This window comes from Cannabis sativa, chromosome 8, assembly GCF_029168945.1.
Source record: "Cannabis sativa cultivar Pink pepper isolate KNU-18-1 chromosome 8, ASM2916894v1, whole genome shotgun sequence".
Taxonomy (NCBI): Eukaryota; Viridiplantae; Streptophyta; class Magnoliopsida; order Rosales; family Cannabaceae; genus Cannabis; species Cannabis sativa.
In genome coordinates this window covers 40,922,671-40,941,311 of record NC_083608.1, presented here as the reverse complement: position 1 = coordinate 40,941,311, position 18,641 = coordinate 40,922,671, and the positions used below count along the sequence as shown (strand labels likewise).

The 18,641-nt window shown below is 32.9% G+C and overlaps 3 protein-coding genes across 3 annotated transcripts; 1 reads left to right on the top strand and 2 right to left on the bottom strand.

Annotated features, from left to right (window-relative positions):
- The first annotated feature begins 946 nt into the window (after window positions 1-946).
- LOC115700242 (large ribosomal subunit protein uL6c) lies at window positions 947-3,992 on the top strand. Its single transcript, XM_030627810.2, has 3 exons — window positions 947-1,106; window positions 2,348-2,656; window positions 3,521-3,992. Exons 1-3 carry the CDS (start codon window positions 1,072-1,074, stop codon window positions 3,855-3,857), a joined length of 681 nt encoding a protein of 226 aa, XP_030483670.1. The 5' UTR covers window positions 947-1,071; the 3' UTR covers window positions 3,858-3,992.
- A 207-nt stretch (window positions 3,993-4,199) lies between these two features.
- Window positions 4,200-6,217, bottom strand: LOC115700243 (high mobility group B protein 3). Its single transcript, XM_030627811.2, has 7 exons — window positions 5,889-6,217; window positions 5,593-5,688; window positions 5,433-5,490; window positions 5,193-5,237; window positions 4,904-4,984; window positions 4,659-4,763; window positions 4,200-4,528 (listed from the first exon to the last, which is right to left on the bottom strand). The coding sequence occupies exons 1-6, from the start codon at window positions 5,936-5,938 to the stop codon at window positions 4,674-4,676; spliced, it is 420 nt and encodes a 139-aa protein (XP_030483671.2). The 5' UTR covers window positions 5,939-6,217; the 3' UTR covers window positions 4,200-4,528; window positions 4,659-4,673.
- A 4,930-nt stretch (window positions 6,218-11,147) lies between these two features.
- Window positions 11,148-18,473, bottom strand: LOC115701322 (protein DETOXIFICATION 40). The gene is made up of 7 exons (XM_030629080.2): window positions 17,835-18,473; window positions 17,125-17,756; window positions 13,068-13,124; window positions 12,716-12,954; window positions 12,471-12,589; window positions 11,610-11,696; window positions 11,148-11,408 (listed from the first exon to the last, which is right to left on the bottom strand). Exons 1-7 carry the CDS (start codon window positions 18,204-18,206, stop codon window positions 11,337-11,339), a joined length of 1,578 nt encoding a protein of 525 aa, XP_030484940.2. The 5' UTR covers window positions 18,207-18,473; the 3' UTR covers window positions 11,148-11,336.
- Between the last annotated feature and the right edge of the window lie 168 nt (window positions 18,474-18,641).

Below are 18,641 nucleotides of genomic sequence, written 5' to 3'. Positions count from 1 at the left end.
AAATATGACAATTTTTATGATATCCCTAAAATACCCCTATTTACATCACTCCATTTACACCATCGGACCACCCATCGGGCTACCCATCGGACCATCCATCGGGCCACCCCATCGGGCCACCATCGGACCACCCATCGGGCCACCCATCGGACCCATCGGACCACCCATCGGACCAAATCTGCTACCAATTTTTTTTATGTTTTTGTACATACAAAAGTAGCATCAGGTGACCATCGGACCACCATCGGACTACCATCGGACCCCATCGGACTACTAATTTTTTTTTTTTTTTTATGTTTTTGCACTAAAAAAAAGTATGGAAAATTTGAGAGGGGTATTTTTGGGTTTTAGATAAAGTGGTCATATATTTTCAATTATGATATGTATTAGTTTAGAAATAAAATATTAGGTATATGTAAGCATAGAAAATCAAATTTCCCAATCCTAATTAGCTTTATATGTAAATTTAGTTAATTTATATATATATATATATATAAATATTCTTCAACTTTTCCCTTAAATTAGGGATAATTACACCACATACTAAAATTTTTAATTTTTTTACTTTTATACTGTGGAGCGGTATTTTTTTCAAAAATACTGTGTAAGTTTTATACAGTATACTGTGTTAAGTTTTTACTGTTGTTTTTTAGTTGTTCTACTGTTGTTTTTAGTTGTTCTGTTTTGTGTTCCACTGTTGTTTTATAAAAATACAGTATTTTTGAAAAGATTTCTGTGTGACAGTATTTTTGTAAAAATTAACCAAAATTTGTTTTTTTGTAAGTTTCCTCTTAAATTACTGTATCTTTTCTTGTAATTACTGTAACTCTAGCATGATGGACAGGGAAGCCCAAAAAGGGGTTTAGGCCTTTTCAACAGCCTAGGGTGAGCAGGCCCAAGTAGAGGGTGTTATCGAGGTTTTGTAAATAATAGAAGGGTATTTTCGTAATAACAATGGGTAGCTCTGGATAACAAACAGGCTAAGTGGCTAACCAGGCCTCCAGTTCTTTCTTTTACTTTGGATATGATAAAAACCAGGAACCTTTATACAGTGCTATCAAGCTCTTAACAATGGCTTCCTCAATCACCTCATCTTTCCACACCTGGTAACACCCATATAACTTTTTCTTATTATCTTACTGCACCTGCTTTAGTTTTTCTTTTTCATTTCTGATATGAAACCTGCGTTTTCCATTTCTCGCTTTTTGGGTTTATTTATTTTCGAATAAATATGAAAATTAATAATAATAATAAAAAAAATGAATCCTCAAAGGAATAGCCTTTAATTTGTGTAATGTAGGTAGTAGATTTAAGCTATGTTACTCTGCACCTTAATGTTTTATTCCAATTGGCTTTACTATGATTTTACTATCATATTTGCTTAGAAATTTAACTATGTTTTTGTTATTCTAGTTTTAAATATGAAGAATTTATCTGGCTTTAACAAAACAGTATAATTACATTATTTGTAAGTGTCAGTGGAAAAGTTGTTACTGTTGTTTTTATCGTTATCCCAAATATTTTGATTTCTGTAACATGTGCTATTGTTCCTACTTACAAATTATATTCTGAATACATTGGCTGCTAAAAGTGATACTTCACAAAAATTTAAATTCAAAAGAAGAATCTGTGCGATAGCTTGGAATTTGAATTTATGTGAAGTTAACACTAACGGTCCGTTTGGTTGAGAGTATGGGAAACATATGATTCATGACTAGGAATGAAAATGGGAAAGAGAGTAGGAACGGAAATGAATCAATTATGAGTGAAAAACAAAATGAATAAAAAAAATTAGTAATTTATTTATTTATTTCTGTGTTGGAATTGCGATTTAATAGCCATTCTACTGTTTCTATTGGAATATCATTCCAATACTTTATAATGAAACCAAATAAAGGAATGGAATCAAAATGATTTCCTTTTCATTCTATTGGCCCCAACCAAACATACCTTAAATTAAGCCTGAAATACTTGTTGGTTTCTTGCTTAATTGCGTGTGCTTTTATAAGATGTTTTGAAGTAATCAATGCTTTTATTACTATTTTATCAGCAATGAAGGAGTCAAGTGTTTGATTTTCATGTAGTAGTTAACTCATTGTTTCCAAATCATGATGGTAAACTTGACCAAGTTGCATTTTTTTATTGAGGTGCAAAGAGACTCTTTAGTATTTCTTCAAAATTCTAAATGTCTTTTCTTGAGACAATTTCATATCAGAAGCTTATTCATAGTCCGTTGAATGTTCAGATTTTGCATTGACGTAGTTGTGGAATTATTTTTATAGTAAACTTGAAAATGTTGAGGAAGAAGTTCTGAAATTTTATGAAAAAACATTTCCTTCTGTTTCAGCAATTTGCAATCTGTATTTTTGGGAGAGAGAAGTGGATTATCTGTTTCTAGTGTTCCTGTAAACCGCGTTGGGTTTTTGAAGAAGACGATAGAATGTAAAGAATCACGAATAGGGAAGCAACCAATTGAAGTGCCAAAAAATGTGACCATCACATTGGAAGGTCAAGATTTAAAAGTAAAGGGCCCTCTGGGGGAACTCGCACTAAATTACCCTCGTGAAGTGAAGGTTGAGAGAGAGGAAGATGGGATTCTTAGGGTCAGAAAAGCAGTAGAGACTAGAAGAGCAAATCAGATGCATGGACTTTTCAGGTGAGCTCTCCATTCTCTGCTACCTTATACCTTAACTACTTACTAGTTTTCCTTGGATATGTTTTGAATGGAATTTATGGTGCACAATGATTATGATGATTCGATCGGTTGATCAATTTATTATAATTTTTGTATGGACTATAGTACAGTTTGTAGTTAATTCTTTTGTTTTCACAAGTAGAAATATTTTCATTCATATATGTCATTCTTCTTTCTACGAAAAAGAATGTCATTCTTCACTTTTCGTTTCTTTTCTTATTTTGTTAACTTGGACAACAGCCATAGGTGATAGAACCTTGTTTGTGGTAATTCAACAGAATCAACACCAGTATCCTTCTCAATCCATCTCAAATTAATTATTTGTAATTCTCAAACTTATCTTCAGCTAGGAAAAATGCTACTTTTAATCAACCAGTTGGTTATATGATAAGCGAAAGCCACATGAAACTGACAGACATAATACATAAAATATCCAACCTGAGTGAAGAGTTGTGTTGCATGCTATTTCTTTGATGAAAAATAACGTTTCTGTGTAGAAATTTGTCTTTTAACAACTTGCTAGCCCCATTTTTAAGATATCGTAGAAAGGATTAAATTCTCTATGCAAATCCTGCTAGATATTAGCTTTTTTCTTATGCTTGTTTTACTATAAAGAATTTTTTTTCATTATTATTCTCTGATACACAAAATTCTAGAGGTATGGCATTGAATCCTAATTTTCCATTAAGGTAGTTCATTGCATAAACCATTTTGTAGTAAATAAAGGGTAGTGTCATTTGATACACAGGCATTATACTTCACTTAATACATTGTGATGCTTCTTTATATTAGTTGGCTCTTACATGTACATTTCATCTTGGTTAGAACACTTACGGACAACATGGTAGTTGGAGTATCAAAAGGATTTGAGAAGAGACTTCAACTAGTCGGTGTTGGATATCGTGCAATGTTGGAAGGGAAAGACTTGGTATTAAGTCTTGGCTTCTCCCATCCAGTAAGAATGACAGTTCCTGATGGCATACAAGTGAAGGTAGAAGACAATACCAGAATTGTTGTCGGTGGATATGACAAGAGTGCCATTGGCCAGTTTGCTGCTTCCATCAGAAAATGGAGACCCCCAGAGCCATATAAAGGTAAGGGTGTTAAGTATGCCGATGAGATCATTAGAAGAAAGGAAGGAAAAGCAGGAAAGAAGAAGTAAGAGGCGCTCCACTTTTATATTTCTTTTTGTTTTTTTCGTTAATCTTTTTGCTTCTTGTTAGTGTACATCAGCGGAACAGTATGTACTAACATTAATGTTAAAAAAAATAATTTGTCTAGTTGATTTATTCTTCAATTTTCTACGAGCTAATTATTTAGTTCCAAATTGGAGCATGGTATGGTGATATTATTCATTTGTGGTAACTGAATCAAGAGATGATGAAAAGTCAAAAAGGACAATCTATAAAAATGTTTTGCTACGTTTTCTTCCTTTTCGTACAAGCCTTTCCAAGCAACAAGACTGTCCTAGATAGAAAAAGCTAAGAATATAGTGATCGAAACCTTTATATCAAGCCAACAATAGTAGAATTCTATTATCAACAACTTCATACTTCTCAGCTGGGCACAACATTTTGTCTAACTACAATTTCCATATATCGTTCCAGTCTAATAATATGCAATAAATGCTCAGAGCAGAGCATTTGACAACAGGGCTAAGCATGGTTCAGAAAGCATTTACAAAGAAAGAAAGAAAAAAAAAAAGATAAGAGAACAATGATGTCGCCACATTTCTTTACTAATACCTAAATGTAGGCAAACGACAGTGAACCTTCCACAACGTCACTCCAATTCATGCTAATTATTGAGTTCATAAAGCCTCTACCTGTTTGTCTGCAAGAAAATTGCATCAAGCAATAAATATTAAGCCAACAATTGAAGTATCTTCTATGAATCAATTATTAGTACAGAATTTCTAAGTAGAATTCGGTTTTGTTTTTAGCATTCTATACAATGTAATTACCTGAAAAAGTAATAACTAAGAACTATCGTTCTCTCCCGATTCTTCGTGGACATATGAGATCGATTTCTCAGATTCTTCAGTCTTTTCGTCCTCACCATTATCACTCTGATAATTTGAACACAAAACGGCGATAGAATAAGGATCAGAAATAGCACATTTTAACTTATTAATTGATCTATATGAATGAATATAGATAGAAACTTTGGAATCTGTATGTTAAGTAGTGAAGAGTAGGAAAATTTTACAAGCTTGATCTTATATGCTTCCACAGCTTTCTCATACTCTACTTTCCTCTTCAGAGCCATTTCAACGTACGGACACTTCTCCTAAAATAAAACGATCAATGCAATATGATTTTGTGATTTTTTAGTCACGGTATCTCTAAAATACATAGCTGACATTATATACAAACTGCTATCAAGATTGTCCGTTAACTCTATCAATAAACTTTAAGGCAGAATACCTTACGCATTAATCTCAACCAAATCTTATGAACAAATTGCTAATAATCTAAGAGAATAGAAGAAATCTTACAGCAGTAGACATCAATTTCCACTTCTCACCGCCAGCTTTTCCTACCTGCAAATAAACATTTGATGAATGAATGAATAAATTAACTTCATCTACGGAAACATCGCTATATCTATACAAATATTTAATTCCGTTCTCAACTTTTCATTCGATTTCTTGCTCAAATTTTCGTCCATTTTCTTATATAAAATATAAAAATAAAAACGAAAAGAAAAAGTAAAGCTGAGTTGAGTCGGATCTTACTGCTGAGCAAGCCTTCACATCAGGATAGTTTTCTTTGTAAGACTTCCTGAACTCCTCCCTGTTACATACTCGATCAGAACACAAGGAAACGAAAGGATGAAAAAGCATTTCCACACAACTCACTTAATCGAAAAAGCAGAATCTAAAGAGAGAAAATTACATGAAAATGAAGAAGGCACCGGCGGGACGCTTCGGAGCATCAGAGTTCTTCTTGCTTGCCTTCTTCTCCTTCACTGCGTTCCGTTTATTCAGCATCCTTCAAAATTCAAAACAGAAACAAAAGCCGTAACAATTTAAAAATCACGCACGGACCAGAAACTCTTCAATCCAACAAAAGCTAGGCTACATCAGATTAAACGATCCGAGAGAGAAACATAAACGCAGCAAAAGCAAAACAGAGAGCTGAGAGAAAGGACGATTGTGAAAGTAAAAGGCAGAGGAAGCTTAAGAGTTTACGCAGTGTCAGGCTTCTTGTGAGCAATTGCAGCTGATTTGGGACCTCTCATGCTGGCTATTCCTGATTTCTGATCTAAAAATGGCAGAGAGAGAGAGAGAGAGAGAGAGAGAGAGAGAGAGAGAGAGAGAGAGAGAGAATTGAAAAAGAAGTTGTTGTGAAATGGGAGGGAAGAATGAAGCTTATATATAGAGAGAATTCGAAACCGAACGAAATGGAAATTGCGTCGAAATTCTTTTGGTATTTTTCTTTTTTAAATTTTGGCGGGAAATTACTGATTAGATGTCGAACAGAGTTAGTTACGGGAGAGTGTTATTTTCTCATCCCCTCAGACTCATCAGAGTACGTGTTGTTTGTAGGCCTGTGTGAAATTACCGTTCCCTTACATCAATAATTTACTCCACTCCAAGAAGTTGCACGTGAAGATTACTCGCGAGTATAAACCGCCAGATTAATAAAGATTTCATCAACTCAACGAAAAGTACTTCTCGACTCTTTAACGATAATTTCATTGCATGATAACACGAGTTTCATTCATTAATATGCAATAACAGGCTTTTCAACATTTAATACTAGTGTCTCATGCACGTAAGAAAAATATTGACCATGAAACGACGTCGATCGTGCCATCAATGGATCTCTCCACTGCAAATTATATCGCAATTGCCTATTGGATTGTGGTTATGAAAAATAGGAAAATATTAATGTGAAATTTTGATCACAAATTGTATGTTTTTGGTAATAATTATTTAGTGTTTTTATAGCTTAAATTAGATTAGTGAACATATATTTAAACTATAGAGAGATTTGGAGAGCTTGCAAACATGAGAGGCCATGTTGAGTCGACAAACCCTTGAGGTTGGTCATAAATTGACAATCTGGGTTAAGTCTATAAAAACATACAATTCAAGAGAAGTACAAGCCTATTAGAACACAAGTAGAAAAAGAGTATAATAAGCCCATTATTTCTGTTCAATCTGATTAGGGGTGAAATTCAAGCTCTAAAAGCCTATCTTATATCACTCATCGTGTTTCCTGTCCAGCTACTCACCAACAAAATGGTGTAGCTGAAAGGAAACACGACACCTAATTGAGTCTGCTTTAACTTTACTTGCTCAGGCTTCAATGCCTCTATCCTATTGGGATGAGGTTGTTTGAGCCTCCTGCTATATAATAAACAGGCTTCCAACTCCTGTGATTGCCAATGATACCCCTCTTCATAAACTCTTTAACAAATAGCCTGATTACTCCACTTTAAAAGTCTTCGAATGTGCTTGTTTTCCAAATACCAGGCCTTATAATAAACACAAATTAGAATTCAACTCTGAAAAGTGCACATTTCTTGGCTACAGTTTGAAACAGAAAGGCTATAAATGTCTTGGAATTTCTGGTAGAATATATATTTCAAGGGGATGAATTGTTTGATGAATTTACTTTTCCCTTTGAACTGTTTCCACTAACCAATTTGTCCCTTGTCATTGTGCTTCTGCTGAAACTTCCTCTCTCATTCCCAATACTGGCCAAGCCACATCTGAGACCACCAACTCCTCTGAAAAAATATCAACTACTCACTCATCTTCCTCCTCAACTGATGCATCCAGTGCCTCCTCCAATAGCATCAGGTGCATCATCATTTGGCTGTCACAGCCCAGTCCCACAACAGCCTAGTGCTCATGATACATCAGCTCCTTCAACTGAAATAACTACTTCATTAGCTAATATTATTGTTGTCCCACTTCAAGCTCATGTCAACAATCATCACATGGTTAGAAGAGCTAAGGTTTGTATACTTATAAACCAAAAAGTGTTTATGGTCTCCAAGGAACCCCTAACACTTGTTGCTGCTCTTAAAGTCCCCTCACTGGAACAATGCAATGAATGGTGAAATCATTGCACTTAAGAGAAATAACACTTATGTTCTTGTGCCTTTTCCAGCTGGTAGAAAACCTATTGGGTACTAATGGGTTTATAGAGTTAAGGAGGAAAAAGATGGCTCTATCTTAAAATACAAAGTTAGGCTTGTTGCTAAAAGGTTTCTTGCAGCAGTATGGATATGATTTTACTGAAACCTTTAGCCCAGACATCAAGCCAACAACAATAAAAGTCATATTGACAATTGCTTTATCAAAAAATGGTAAATAAGGCAATTAGATGTCAACAATACCTTTCTAAATGGTGATTTAATTAACTGAGGAAGTATTCATGACTAAACCTAGCTCCTAGTTTTGTGGATAAAAATCTACCTATGATTGTCAACTTAAAAAGGCATTATATGGTCTAAAGCAAGCTCTCAGGGCCTAGTTTGGGAAACTAAGAATTACCCTTAAAAGTTTTGGTTTTGTCTCTGCCAAATCTGATTAGTCTCTTTCCTTAGGATTACTTCATCTCATACAACCTTTATCTTGGTTTATGTAGATGATATAATCATCACTGGCAGCTCTTCTACTGAGGTTTCTCTCATTATCACCAATCTAAGTGCCTTATTTTCCCTCAAAGATCTTGGACCCTAGACTATTTCATTGGCATACAAGTGAAACATTTGGATGATGGACTTATCTCTATCAAAGAAAATATATTATGGATCTCTTTTGTCGAGCAAAGATAGAATTGGCCAAGTCACTTCCAAATCCTATGATTGGAAAAATTGTCAAGCTTTGGAAGTGACTCTGTTGCTAATCCACATCGTTATAGGAGTATTGTAGGTGCTCTACAATATCATGTCATAACAAGACTTGAGATTTCTTATGCAGTGAACAAATTCTCTCAGTTCATGCACAACCCTCTTGAGTCTCACCTTAAAGTTGTCAAAAAAAATTTGAGATATCTCAAGGGCACACTTGATCATGGACTACATCTCAAGCCTTGTTCTTCTTTAACATTGACAAGCTTTTGTGATGCTGATTGGGCCTCGGACCCAGATGATCGAAGGTCAACCTCAGGCTTCTGTGTGTTCCTTGGCTTGAATTTGGTCTCCTGGAGTTCTAAGAAGCAAAAATATGTTTCCAGATCGAGCACTGAAGTTGAGTATCGTAGTCTTGTACTGAAATCATTTGGCTACAATCTTTGCTCGCTAAAGTTGGACTTTCTCAACAACCTATCCCTACAATCTGGTGTGACAATCAAAGCACTATTTTGATGTCACCCAATCCAGTTCTTCACAATAGAACCATGCACATAAAGCTTGACTTGTATTTTATTCAAGAAAGGATTCTCCATAACCAACCTCTTGTCAAACATACTCTAGCTCAAGACCAAGTTGCAGATATTCTTACTAAAGCTTTGTCTACACCTCGATTTCAACTGCTTTGATCCAAACTGAGTTTGGTCTCTTTGTCCCAACTCAGATTATGGGGGGTGTTAGTTAAGCTTACTGTACATGTTAGTTAGGATTTCGTTATCTTTGTACAGTTGTATTTATCGATAGCTTTTGTTAATTTTAACTGATTGTACTCTGTAATGAGTTGTTGCTCCTTTCCATGTGTAATGAAATCATATTTTTATCATTTCTCTCTTCATTCTGAACAACTTTTTTTAACAGTTATAAACCATCATTTAAAGTGACGTTTCTCGCTAGTTACTATCTGACAAAGGTCTTTCCAATGGTTATAAACAGACATTTAAAAAGATTTTTTCTAACATGTAAACTGTTATTTGATCAACTTTTTCTAACAGTTGTAAACCGTAGTGACTTTTTCCAACAATTATAATCATCATTCAAAGTCTCGCATTATTTTTATACCCACATTGTCAATGATTTTAGGAACCGATTGGAAATATTATAAAAGGTAGCTATAAACTGATGAGAAAAGTTAATTTTGTAGTAGGCTGCATCGGACATGAAATCGACTCATCGACATCCCTTCAACACCATTGGCTATCAGAATATTTTTCATTTGCATTCTCCACACAAGATAATTTGTATCATCAAGCTTGGCTGAGAGTGTTTGGCTAACAGAGGGAAGCTAGGGCTAATTTATAACAAAAATGGTTTTTCTCGACGTTTTTAAACAGTCGTTTAAAGTATTTCTGTCAGTTTCTATAACCGTTGCCTATACGACCGTCGTAAAACGGGAAAAATAGGCAACAATTAAAATTCGTCGCTAATGTGGACTTCCCGACGGTTTAAAATTGTCGCCTAAAATAGGGTGTAGGCGACGGTTTTAAATCGTGTCCTATACTATAGGCAACGGTTTTAAACCATCGGGAATGTAAAAAAAAATACACATTTTTCTGCCGTTAATGGCAGAAAAATCTGTATTTTCCTCTATTTTTTTCCTGCATTAGTTTTATAATTTTACCTAAATTAAAGTAAAATAACTATTTAATTTTATTACAATAACAATTAATTTTAAAACACATTAAATTTATACAATAATAAATAAATATATATAATTAATAATAAAGTATATAAACAAATAAATGTATTTATACTGAGCTCAGAGAAAGAGAAAGAGAGAGAAGGAGACAGACGGGAGGTGGTGGTGGTCCGACGTATGAGACGGAGATGAGAGGGACACCGACGGGAGGTGGTGGTGGTCTGACATATGCGACGGAGAGGAGAGCGAGACCGATAGGAGGAGGGGTGGGTGGAGATCGATGGACGAGAGAGACGAGATGAAAGAGAGATCGAGAGAGGGAGGAAGACGGCGAGAGAGGAGGGCGATGGTGCGGATGCGTGGGTGGAGTTTTGAATAGTTAAGATTTTCATTTTAGGGTGTGAAATAGGTGGGCATGTGAGAAATAGAAATGAAATAGGTAGGCACGTGAGAAATGTGGCAAGAAGTAAGTAACAATTTTTTATTGGGCTCTTATACCTGACAGTTTAAAACTGTCGTCTATATTATAAGCGACGGTTTTAAACCGTCGCCTATAAGGGCCCCATAAATTTTACGAATTCTAATTAAAACCGTCGCCTATTTTTGTAATCACTATTATAAACCGTCGGGAATAATAATTTTTCCTGACGGTTTTAAGCAGTTACTTAATTTTTTCAGCGACGGTTAATGCGTTTTTAGGACCGTCGCGAAGTCTGACTTTTGTAGTAGGGAAGGTTTTGATGAGCATTTGGTAAAGGTAAATTTTTTGGGTTTGTTGTTGGTATAGCTGGGTATTGCTTGGTAAGTGTTGATGCCATTAGAGCCGGTTATGGCTCTCACACTTATGTTAGAGAAAAATTGTAAAAATTGTATATTATATTCCGTGAATTATAATGTCAACATATATGAGATATATATTACCAAAAGGAAAACGAACAACACATATCCAAAGCAAAAGAGAAAGAACTCAATCGAATAAATGGGAAAAGTAATACAAATATAATTTGTAAATTATTATGGCTTAAGTACCTTTTCAAAAAAAAAAAAAATTAATAATATGGCTTAACAATTGAGTTTTTTTTCTTCTAAAATGCTAAATAGTTAATTAATTATATGGTGATAATCATCATTCAGTCATGTGTTCAAAATCTGTTTCTTATTGGTCTGGTCATCCCATTTGTTCAACCTCTTGAGCGATTCTTCTACCTGATGACCAAAATCAATAATATTTCAGATTAATTAATTATCTCATTTTATTTCATTTCTTTTAATAATTAGTCAATTTATATTTATATGAATAATGACAATAATTGTTCTCCAAAAAAAAAAAAAAAGAAAAAAAGAAAAAGAAGAGAGAATAATGACAATAATTTCAAACCACAAATACTAGCGCTATATAGTTATTACCTCTTTGGTCCAGTCCGTCCGAAACGTTATCCACAAAAGTATCAATGTTTGAAGAACAGTTCCTCCAATCATTCCTAGCCATATTCCCTAGAAATATACATCAGATAGACTAAATAAATTATATTTAAATAAAAAAAAAATCAAAACATTAAAACATATTAATTTAACAATAATAACAATAAATAATTCTTATTAAAAGAAGAGTGAGAAAGAAAAGTGGGCACATATGAAGAGTGAGGGAGAAAAGTGGGCACATGTTAGATACAATTTGATATAATATGGTAATAAAATTATTTTTGAGTTAAATATAATATTTGTATATATATATATATGATAATTTGAAATAAACTATTAATAAGATATAATTATTTTTAATAAATTTATAATTAATTATAATTTAAAATTTATTCTTATTTATAATCAACTTAAATGAGATTTAATAATTTTATAATAAATTAAAAATTATTCTTGAATTAAATATTCTTACATACTATAAAATATTTTTTTAATGGTATCAATATATTACTCATTTGGCTATTAAAAAATTGCATCTATATATACATAAATATATATTTATATCAATTTTAGAAGTATTAACTAATGATGGATAATAAATGATAAATTTAAGATTTTATGTTTAATTTATTTAATTAAAAAAATATTAAAAAATATTTATATCAAAATGTATATATGGAAAATATTTAAGTTAAACTTAATTTTTTTTCTGTTTAATAATATTTTTTTTTCTGTCAGCAACAATTAAAAATAAGAGAATTTTTTTGATTAAATAAAAATGTTAAGCATAAAAAGTGGAATGTTAAAAAATAATCGAGCATGAGTAGTAATAGTATAAATACGTACCTTAGCACCCAGGTTGAAGTAAAATCCTAAAAGCACGCCTAAAGGGATTCCAACCACGTAGTAACTGCCTACATTTATATATGCAACTAAAGTTTGCCATCCGCACCCAACAGCAACCCCTATTGGGATCCATATATATAATGATCAAGTACAACACTCACACATTAATTAATTATTTATATTATAAATAAATAAATAAATTATAATTGGGGGTTGATGTTGATGTGTGTATTAATTGTTTGTACCTGATAAAACGGGTTGAACCCCATTGAGGAGAAGAGTGAGGGAAAGAAGTGGGCAGAGATCAGATACAGCAGCGGCAACGGTTTCACCATCTGTAAAGGCGTAGCTAATGACGTCGCGTAAGGCAAGCACAACTATTGCCGCAATCACTGAGATCACGAATGAGATCACTGTCACCACTATAACTGAAAACGCTGCTGATTTTGGATTCCCTCCTCCCAGCTCGTTACTCACTCTCACACTGCATATAATAAATGAATTAATTGTGCCATTTACCATTATTTACTTAATTCAAAAATTAATTGTACATATAAATATAATATGATGTTAGTATAGCAAAAGTAAAAGATATACCTTGCTGCTGCATTGAACCCGACTGAGATCATGAATACCCATCCGGAAATAGTTGTGCTGCATGCAATATTTACCATCTCAATATTCTTTATTAATATCACTATTTTTTTTTTTTTTTGGGAAGGGGAATTCGAACTTGAAAGGAGAAGTGTAAAACATATGACCACTATTAATATCACCGATCAAATAATGGTAAACGAAGCTAAGAAAGAAATATTTATAAAAAGTTTATTAATTATTTAGGTACACCTCATTTATATATTTTAAAAATCACAAATTAGATTGCGTCATAATATTTAATTTTTTGTCCGTTTCTAAATTGATCACGTAAAATTTATTACACTTTGGATTTTATTTGGTCAACATGTTATATTATATTATATTAATATTATTTAATACAATATTATTTTTGATATTCAATTGTATTAGCAAGTTATGTAAAATTATATTATTTTTAAAATAAACTCAACCCCAACCCCAATCTCAGTCTCATTTCTAGATTTTGACCTTCGAGTTGTGTTGGAGTTCGGGGATCAAGTTCCAAGTTTATTTTTCAGGTCGGAGTTAGAATCTTTTCTAAATATTTTAATACAAGCTAATACATATTATTTGTTATGTATTAAATAATACAATTTACATTGTATTAAATTTATCTTCATAATAATTAATACAATACAAAATATTAACAAAACGTATTGTTACTTGTTATTTAATAAAATATGATCCTTATTATACATATCAAACAAGTTTTTTATTTGATATTTTTTTTAGAAAAATTACATGACCAAAATTTAAAAAAAAAAAATTACAAAACTACTTCAATGGGGATAAATTTTTATTTTAACACTTTGAACTTTTTTATTTATAAAAATACTTCTTTACTAAAAATAATGCTGTTTTTCATAATTTATTTATAATTAGATTATAATTATCATTTAATTATTTTTTTGATTTTTTTTATAATTTATTATTATAGTTAATTTATAATTATTTTAGCGTTGATATTTTGTTGTGCTTCAATTATTTTTTACTTTTTTATTAAAATAAGTATATTTTTTTAATTTTATAATTATATTTTTTTATAAATGCAAAACTTTAGAAAAGTTGTATTTATATATTCTTTTATAAAGAATTATTAAATTTATATATTGATGATATGACATCGACACTTGGACACCTTATATTAATACCTCGTATAGCTATAGACAAAGAAATAAGAAAAATATCTAGTGATCAACCCCCTTCGTATGGGAAATTTAAGTTTTTATACTTACAAATATCTAATATTTTTCTCTTAAAAACACATAACATAAAATATTTGTGGGATATGACATATTTTACGATATCCTTAAAATACCCCCATTTACATTATCCCCTATCCCCTCTCTTCTTCTCTCTTTCATCGGACCCGTCGGACCCAAAAATTTTTTTACCCAACACATGCATCGGACCCCAATTGGGGTCCCCTCAGACCCGTCGGACCCAAAAGTTTTTCCAGCACATGCATCGGACCCAAAAACAGAATTTTTTTGCACATGCATCGGACCCCATCGGGCCATCGTCTTCCCCAAACTGCGATTTCTCCAAATCGCAGATCTGAACTTTGGACATTGTTGGGCACCGTTCGGGTCTCCTCCGTGACGCGGTGATGAGGGTCGGAATGGTGGGTGTGGATCTCGGTCGGAGTGGTCAGTTGGAGTGGGTTTGTGTGGAGGGTTGTGCGATGTGGGTTCGAGTGAAGGGAAAGAGTCAGAGAGAGTTTGAGGGAAGGAGAGAGAAAGGGTTTGAGTTTTTGAGAGGGGTATTTTTAGAGTTTTAAAAAAGTGGTCATATGTTTTCAATGTTGAAAAATATTAGTTTAGGCATAAAATATTAAAGTATTTTTTGCATATTTTTTCAAATTTCTCCATTCATATTTCACTAAATTATATTCCACATATTTTATTTTAAAATAAAAATACATAAATTACACAAGTTATATACAAGATGCCACTTTTAAATAATGCAATATTATTAGTGTTTTATAATAATATTTTCTTAAAAAAATAATAATTACTAATTAGAGCTCAAGAATGTAAATGGAGCGAGTCGCCCCGACTCACTCTCTCCGTTCAATTAGACTCATTAAGTTTTATGAACCGGAGAGGCCGGGTCCATCCCAATTACACTAAGTTGGGTCTGACCCAACCCGATCTGATTTTTTTTAAGCTAATATTTTTTATAAAAAATAGTCCAATTGTAATCATTTTCATGAAACTACAATCCAAGTATATGTATTTTGAAAAGAAAAAAGATATCATTTTCTAGTCAAAAGTACTCCATTATCGACAAAGAAATTGTTTATGTATATAACTATATAAACATTATTGTTATTAATAATATTATTATGAAGAAGAACTGAGTGGAAAAGTTGTAGAAGAGGATAGACCTAATTTTTTTCTTTTTTATTTAATATCTAAAATGGGGCGGGTGTAGGCCACGTCTCAAAAGAAAAAAAAAAGAACCAAGGTAGTTCGGCCCCGACTTATAGAAAAAGTAGCGGGGCGGGGCAAAGACCCAAATAACGACCCAGAAAATAGCCCCATTTTGTTGCCGTTACTTATAAAGCTATATATACACGTGGATCTATAAATTCATTTAATTTTGAGAATAATGTACACACTTAAATTGTACATTTATTACATGATGTGTATTCGATAACCATATATTTTTAAGTAAGATTACATCATTTAAAGTTGTATGATTACAATTAAATACACATCATCATATATAAAAAGTGTGTGTAATTTGAAATTGTTTCATCATTTTCCTAATAAATAACTTCCCTAGTTTACTTTAATTTAGCTATAAGTATCATTTGTAATATTTTTATTTTTTAAAATTTTAATATATTTAATTTTTAATTTTTTAATCACAAAAATAAGAGTAGAATTTTTGTTTTTTAAAAATAAAAATATGCACAATCACTTTTGTTTTTAATTTAAAAATAGAAAATAAAAATGTGTATTTTGAAAAGTTTATTTTTATTTTTATTTATTTTTTATTTTATTTAAATCGGGTCTCTAGGTCCAAGTTTAGATCTGGATCCGGGTTGGGGTCGGGTTCAGCACAACCCCAGGGTTAGGATTGGGTTTGGGACCTTTGGGTATAAGTTCGGGTCTGATCGAAGTCCAAAATATTAATTAAGAAAAAAAAATTACTTAAAAATGATTTTTTTTTTAATTTTTAAAATTTTAATTCACAATTAAAAAAATATAAAATATAAAGCATATTTTAGAAGATATTTTTACTTTTTTAAATGTAAAAATAAAAAATTAATTAAAACAATATTACCTGTATATCATTTCTATAGTTAGAAATATAAATAAAGAATCGTTGTTTATTAAACATCATTATTTTGTCTTTTTTTTTCTTCTTCCCTGATTATTCAAATATTTTGTCCTTTACTTTCTCAGTAGGTTGATTTTCTCATGTGGAGCTTTCTCAATTATTAAGAGTCCGGGCAAAAAGTGGGAACTTAATAAGAAAAAAAACAAGGAATCTGAATATAAGTATAATTTATCTAAAATAAAAATAATAATAATAAAAATAGTGAGACAAGAGCTTTTTATTATTATTATTATTACTTTGCTCTTTTAATCCCAGAGCTTTTATTCCCTAATTAAATTATACCATTTTGACGCAGAATTTGAAATTGTCAGAATTTGGTATCCAAGGTTTTTTTTTTTTTTTAAGCATTTTATATATTACTTATAATTTGGAATTAGAACATCTCCATCACACTCACCCTTAGCCTCGAGTAGTTTTTGGTATCAAAGGTTAAATTTTATGCTTTGAAGATTTAAATATTCCCTTGGGATAATAGTTTTTCTGTCCTATATATATTTATACTTTGTTGTTCAAAAACGATTTCATAAATCCTAAATAATAGATCAAATATAGGGAGATTAATTATGAGTAGTAATAATGAATGAGACGACTAAAATTAATAACAATAACTTGGGGATCCTTATAGAAGAATGAGATAATCAAAAAAAGTTGAGAGAGAGTAAATTACCAAATGGAAAGTGAATCGAGAGCCAACTCTGGATTCTCAAGCAGGCCAGCAAGAAGAACCAAAATCTGAAAATACCAGGTTTCCAGGCAAAGCATAACGGCAGAAGCGGCCGAGAGCTTGAAAAATTTCGGCAACCCGGAAAACGCTTCCCAACTAAACCCGGCCCAAGTCTCCTTACACCGCTCGCTCTTCACAATATAAATGAACTGGGCCACCACAATAATCCACCAAGAGAAGCTCAGAACCAAAGAAGCGCCCAATAAGCCCATCCCAATCTTGTACACAGCCACCCAACTGAGTACTACGTGGACCACCAGCGTGGCTGCCGAGATGTACGCACTCGGCGCCACGATGCTCTGCGCCTGCAGAAATTTCTGAATCGGGAAGTTTACAGCGTAAGCGAATATTTGAGGAATAAGGCCGTAGATGAACAGAGCAGCCGCCGATGCGATTCTCTCCGACTCCCCGAGGAAAACCAGGAAAGGCTTCGAGAAAATATATACGAACGTGAGAAGTATTCCAGTGAGGGTGAGGAGTATGGTTGATCTCTGTAGATACACTCCCAGCATTCCGTACTTTTGTGCTCCGAAGGCTTGTCCACATAATGTCTCAACTGCGCTTCCCATTCCCAACTACTCCAATCATAACAATAAATATTAATTTTTTTTTAAAAGAATAGAAAAATGAAAATCTATTCACGAAGAAATTACCATAAGGCCGTAGGCGAAGATTTGAACGCCGTTGTTGCCAAGAGAGGAGGCGGCGAGTTCGAGGTTTCCGAGGTGGCCGGAGATGATTTGAGTGGACATGGACATAAGATAGTTGATCATGTAGACGATCACGGCTGGGGCGGCGAGGAAGAAGAGTAGACGGAGCTCGATCTTTAAAGCAGGCCAAAAACGCTGAGCGAATGGTACGTTGGTGTTGGAGAGTATTGTTTCGAGTTGGCCGCTCGATTCGTGGTGGCCTTTTCCAAAGGACGACAGAATAATTTGCGGCGAAGAGGAGTGGTATTCATGATTAAGGAGGGGCTGTTGAAGCAGCGGTCGTCGATTATCGACGTCGTTTGCCGAAGAATCCATTAGGGAGTTGATTGGTAATTGGTTGAGGCTAGCTGAGACGTCCTACTCTTTCTCTCTTTGGTGCCTTTCCTATACATATATATATATATATATTTATAGAAGATAATATACGTATGCCACAAAAAATGTGTTGCACAGACCACATGGGTCGGATCAGATCCGACTAGCTATCAGAATTTTATAAATGTACGTATGAAAACGTAGACTTGATTGCTACATGGAGAAATGATAACCAAGAGAGTGTTCAAAGAGATTACTTGCACTTTGCAAATAAATATTTATTATTATCTATTAGTTATAGCATATATAGCAGATTCATTAATTAAAAACTATTTCCAAACAAAAATATAGTGATTTGAATAAGAGCATTGCAATTTTCAAAAAAATAAAAAATATAATAGCATTGCTATTGGACAACAGTAGCTCAACACTGTG

Coding starts and splice junctions, on each gene's coding strand:
- LOC115701322 (XM_030629080.2), bottom strand. CDS start 18,206: ATGGATTCTTCGGCAAACGACGTCGATAATCGACGACCGCTGCTTCAA. Junction 12,590..12,715: donor GGTTCAACCCGTTTTATCAG/GTACAAACAATT, acceptor GGATCCCAATAG/GGGTTGCTGTTGGGTGCGGA. Junction 11,697..12,470: donor ACTTCAACCTGGGTGCTAAG/GTACGTATTTAT, acceptor GTATATTTCTAG/GGAATATGGCTAGGAATGAT.
- LOC115700242 (XM_030627810.2), top strand. CDS start 1,072: ATGGCTTCCTCAATCACCTCATCTTTCCACACCTG. Junction 1,107..2,347: donor ACCTCATCTTTCCACACCTG/GTAACACCCATA, acceptor CTTCTGTTTCAG/CAATTTGCAATCTGTATTTT. Junction 2,657..3,520: donor CAGATGCATGGACTTTTCAG/GTGAGCTCTCCA, acceptor CATCTTGGTTAG/AACACTTACGGACAACATGG.
- LOC115700243 (XM_030627811.2), bottom strand. CDS start 5,938: ATGAGAGGTCCCAAATCAGCTGCAATTGCTCACAAGAAGCCTGACACT. Junction 5,238..5,432: donor ATGTGAAGGCTTGCTCAGCA/GTAAGATCCGAC, acceptor GTTTATTTGCAG/GTAGGAAAAGCTGGCGGTGA. Junction 4,985..5,192: donor GGAAATTGATGTCTACTGCT/GTAAGATTTCTT, acceptor GTTTTATTTTAG/GAGAAGTGTCCGTACGTTGA.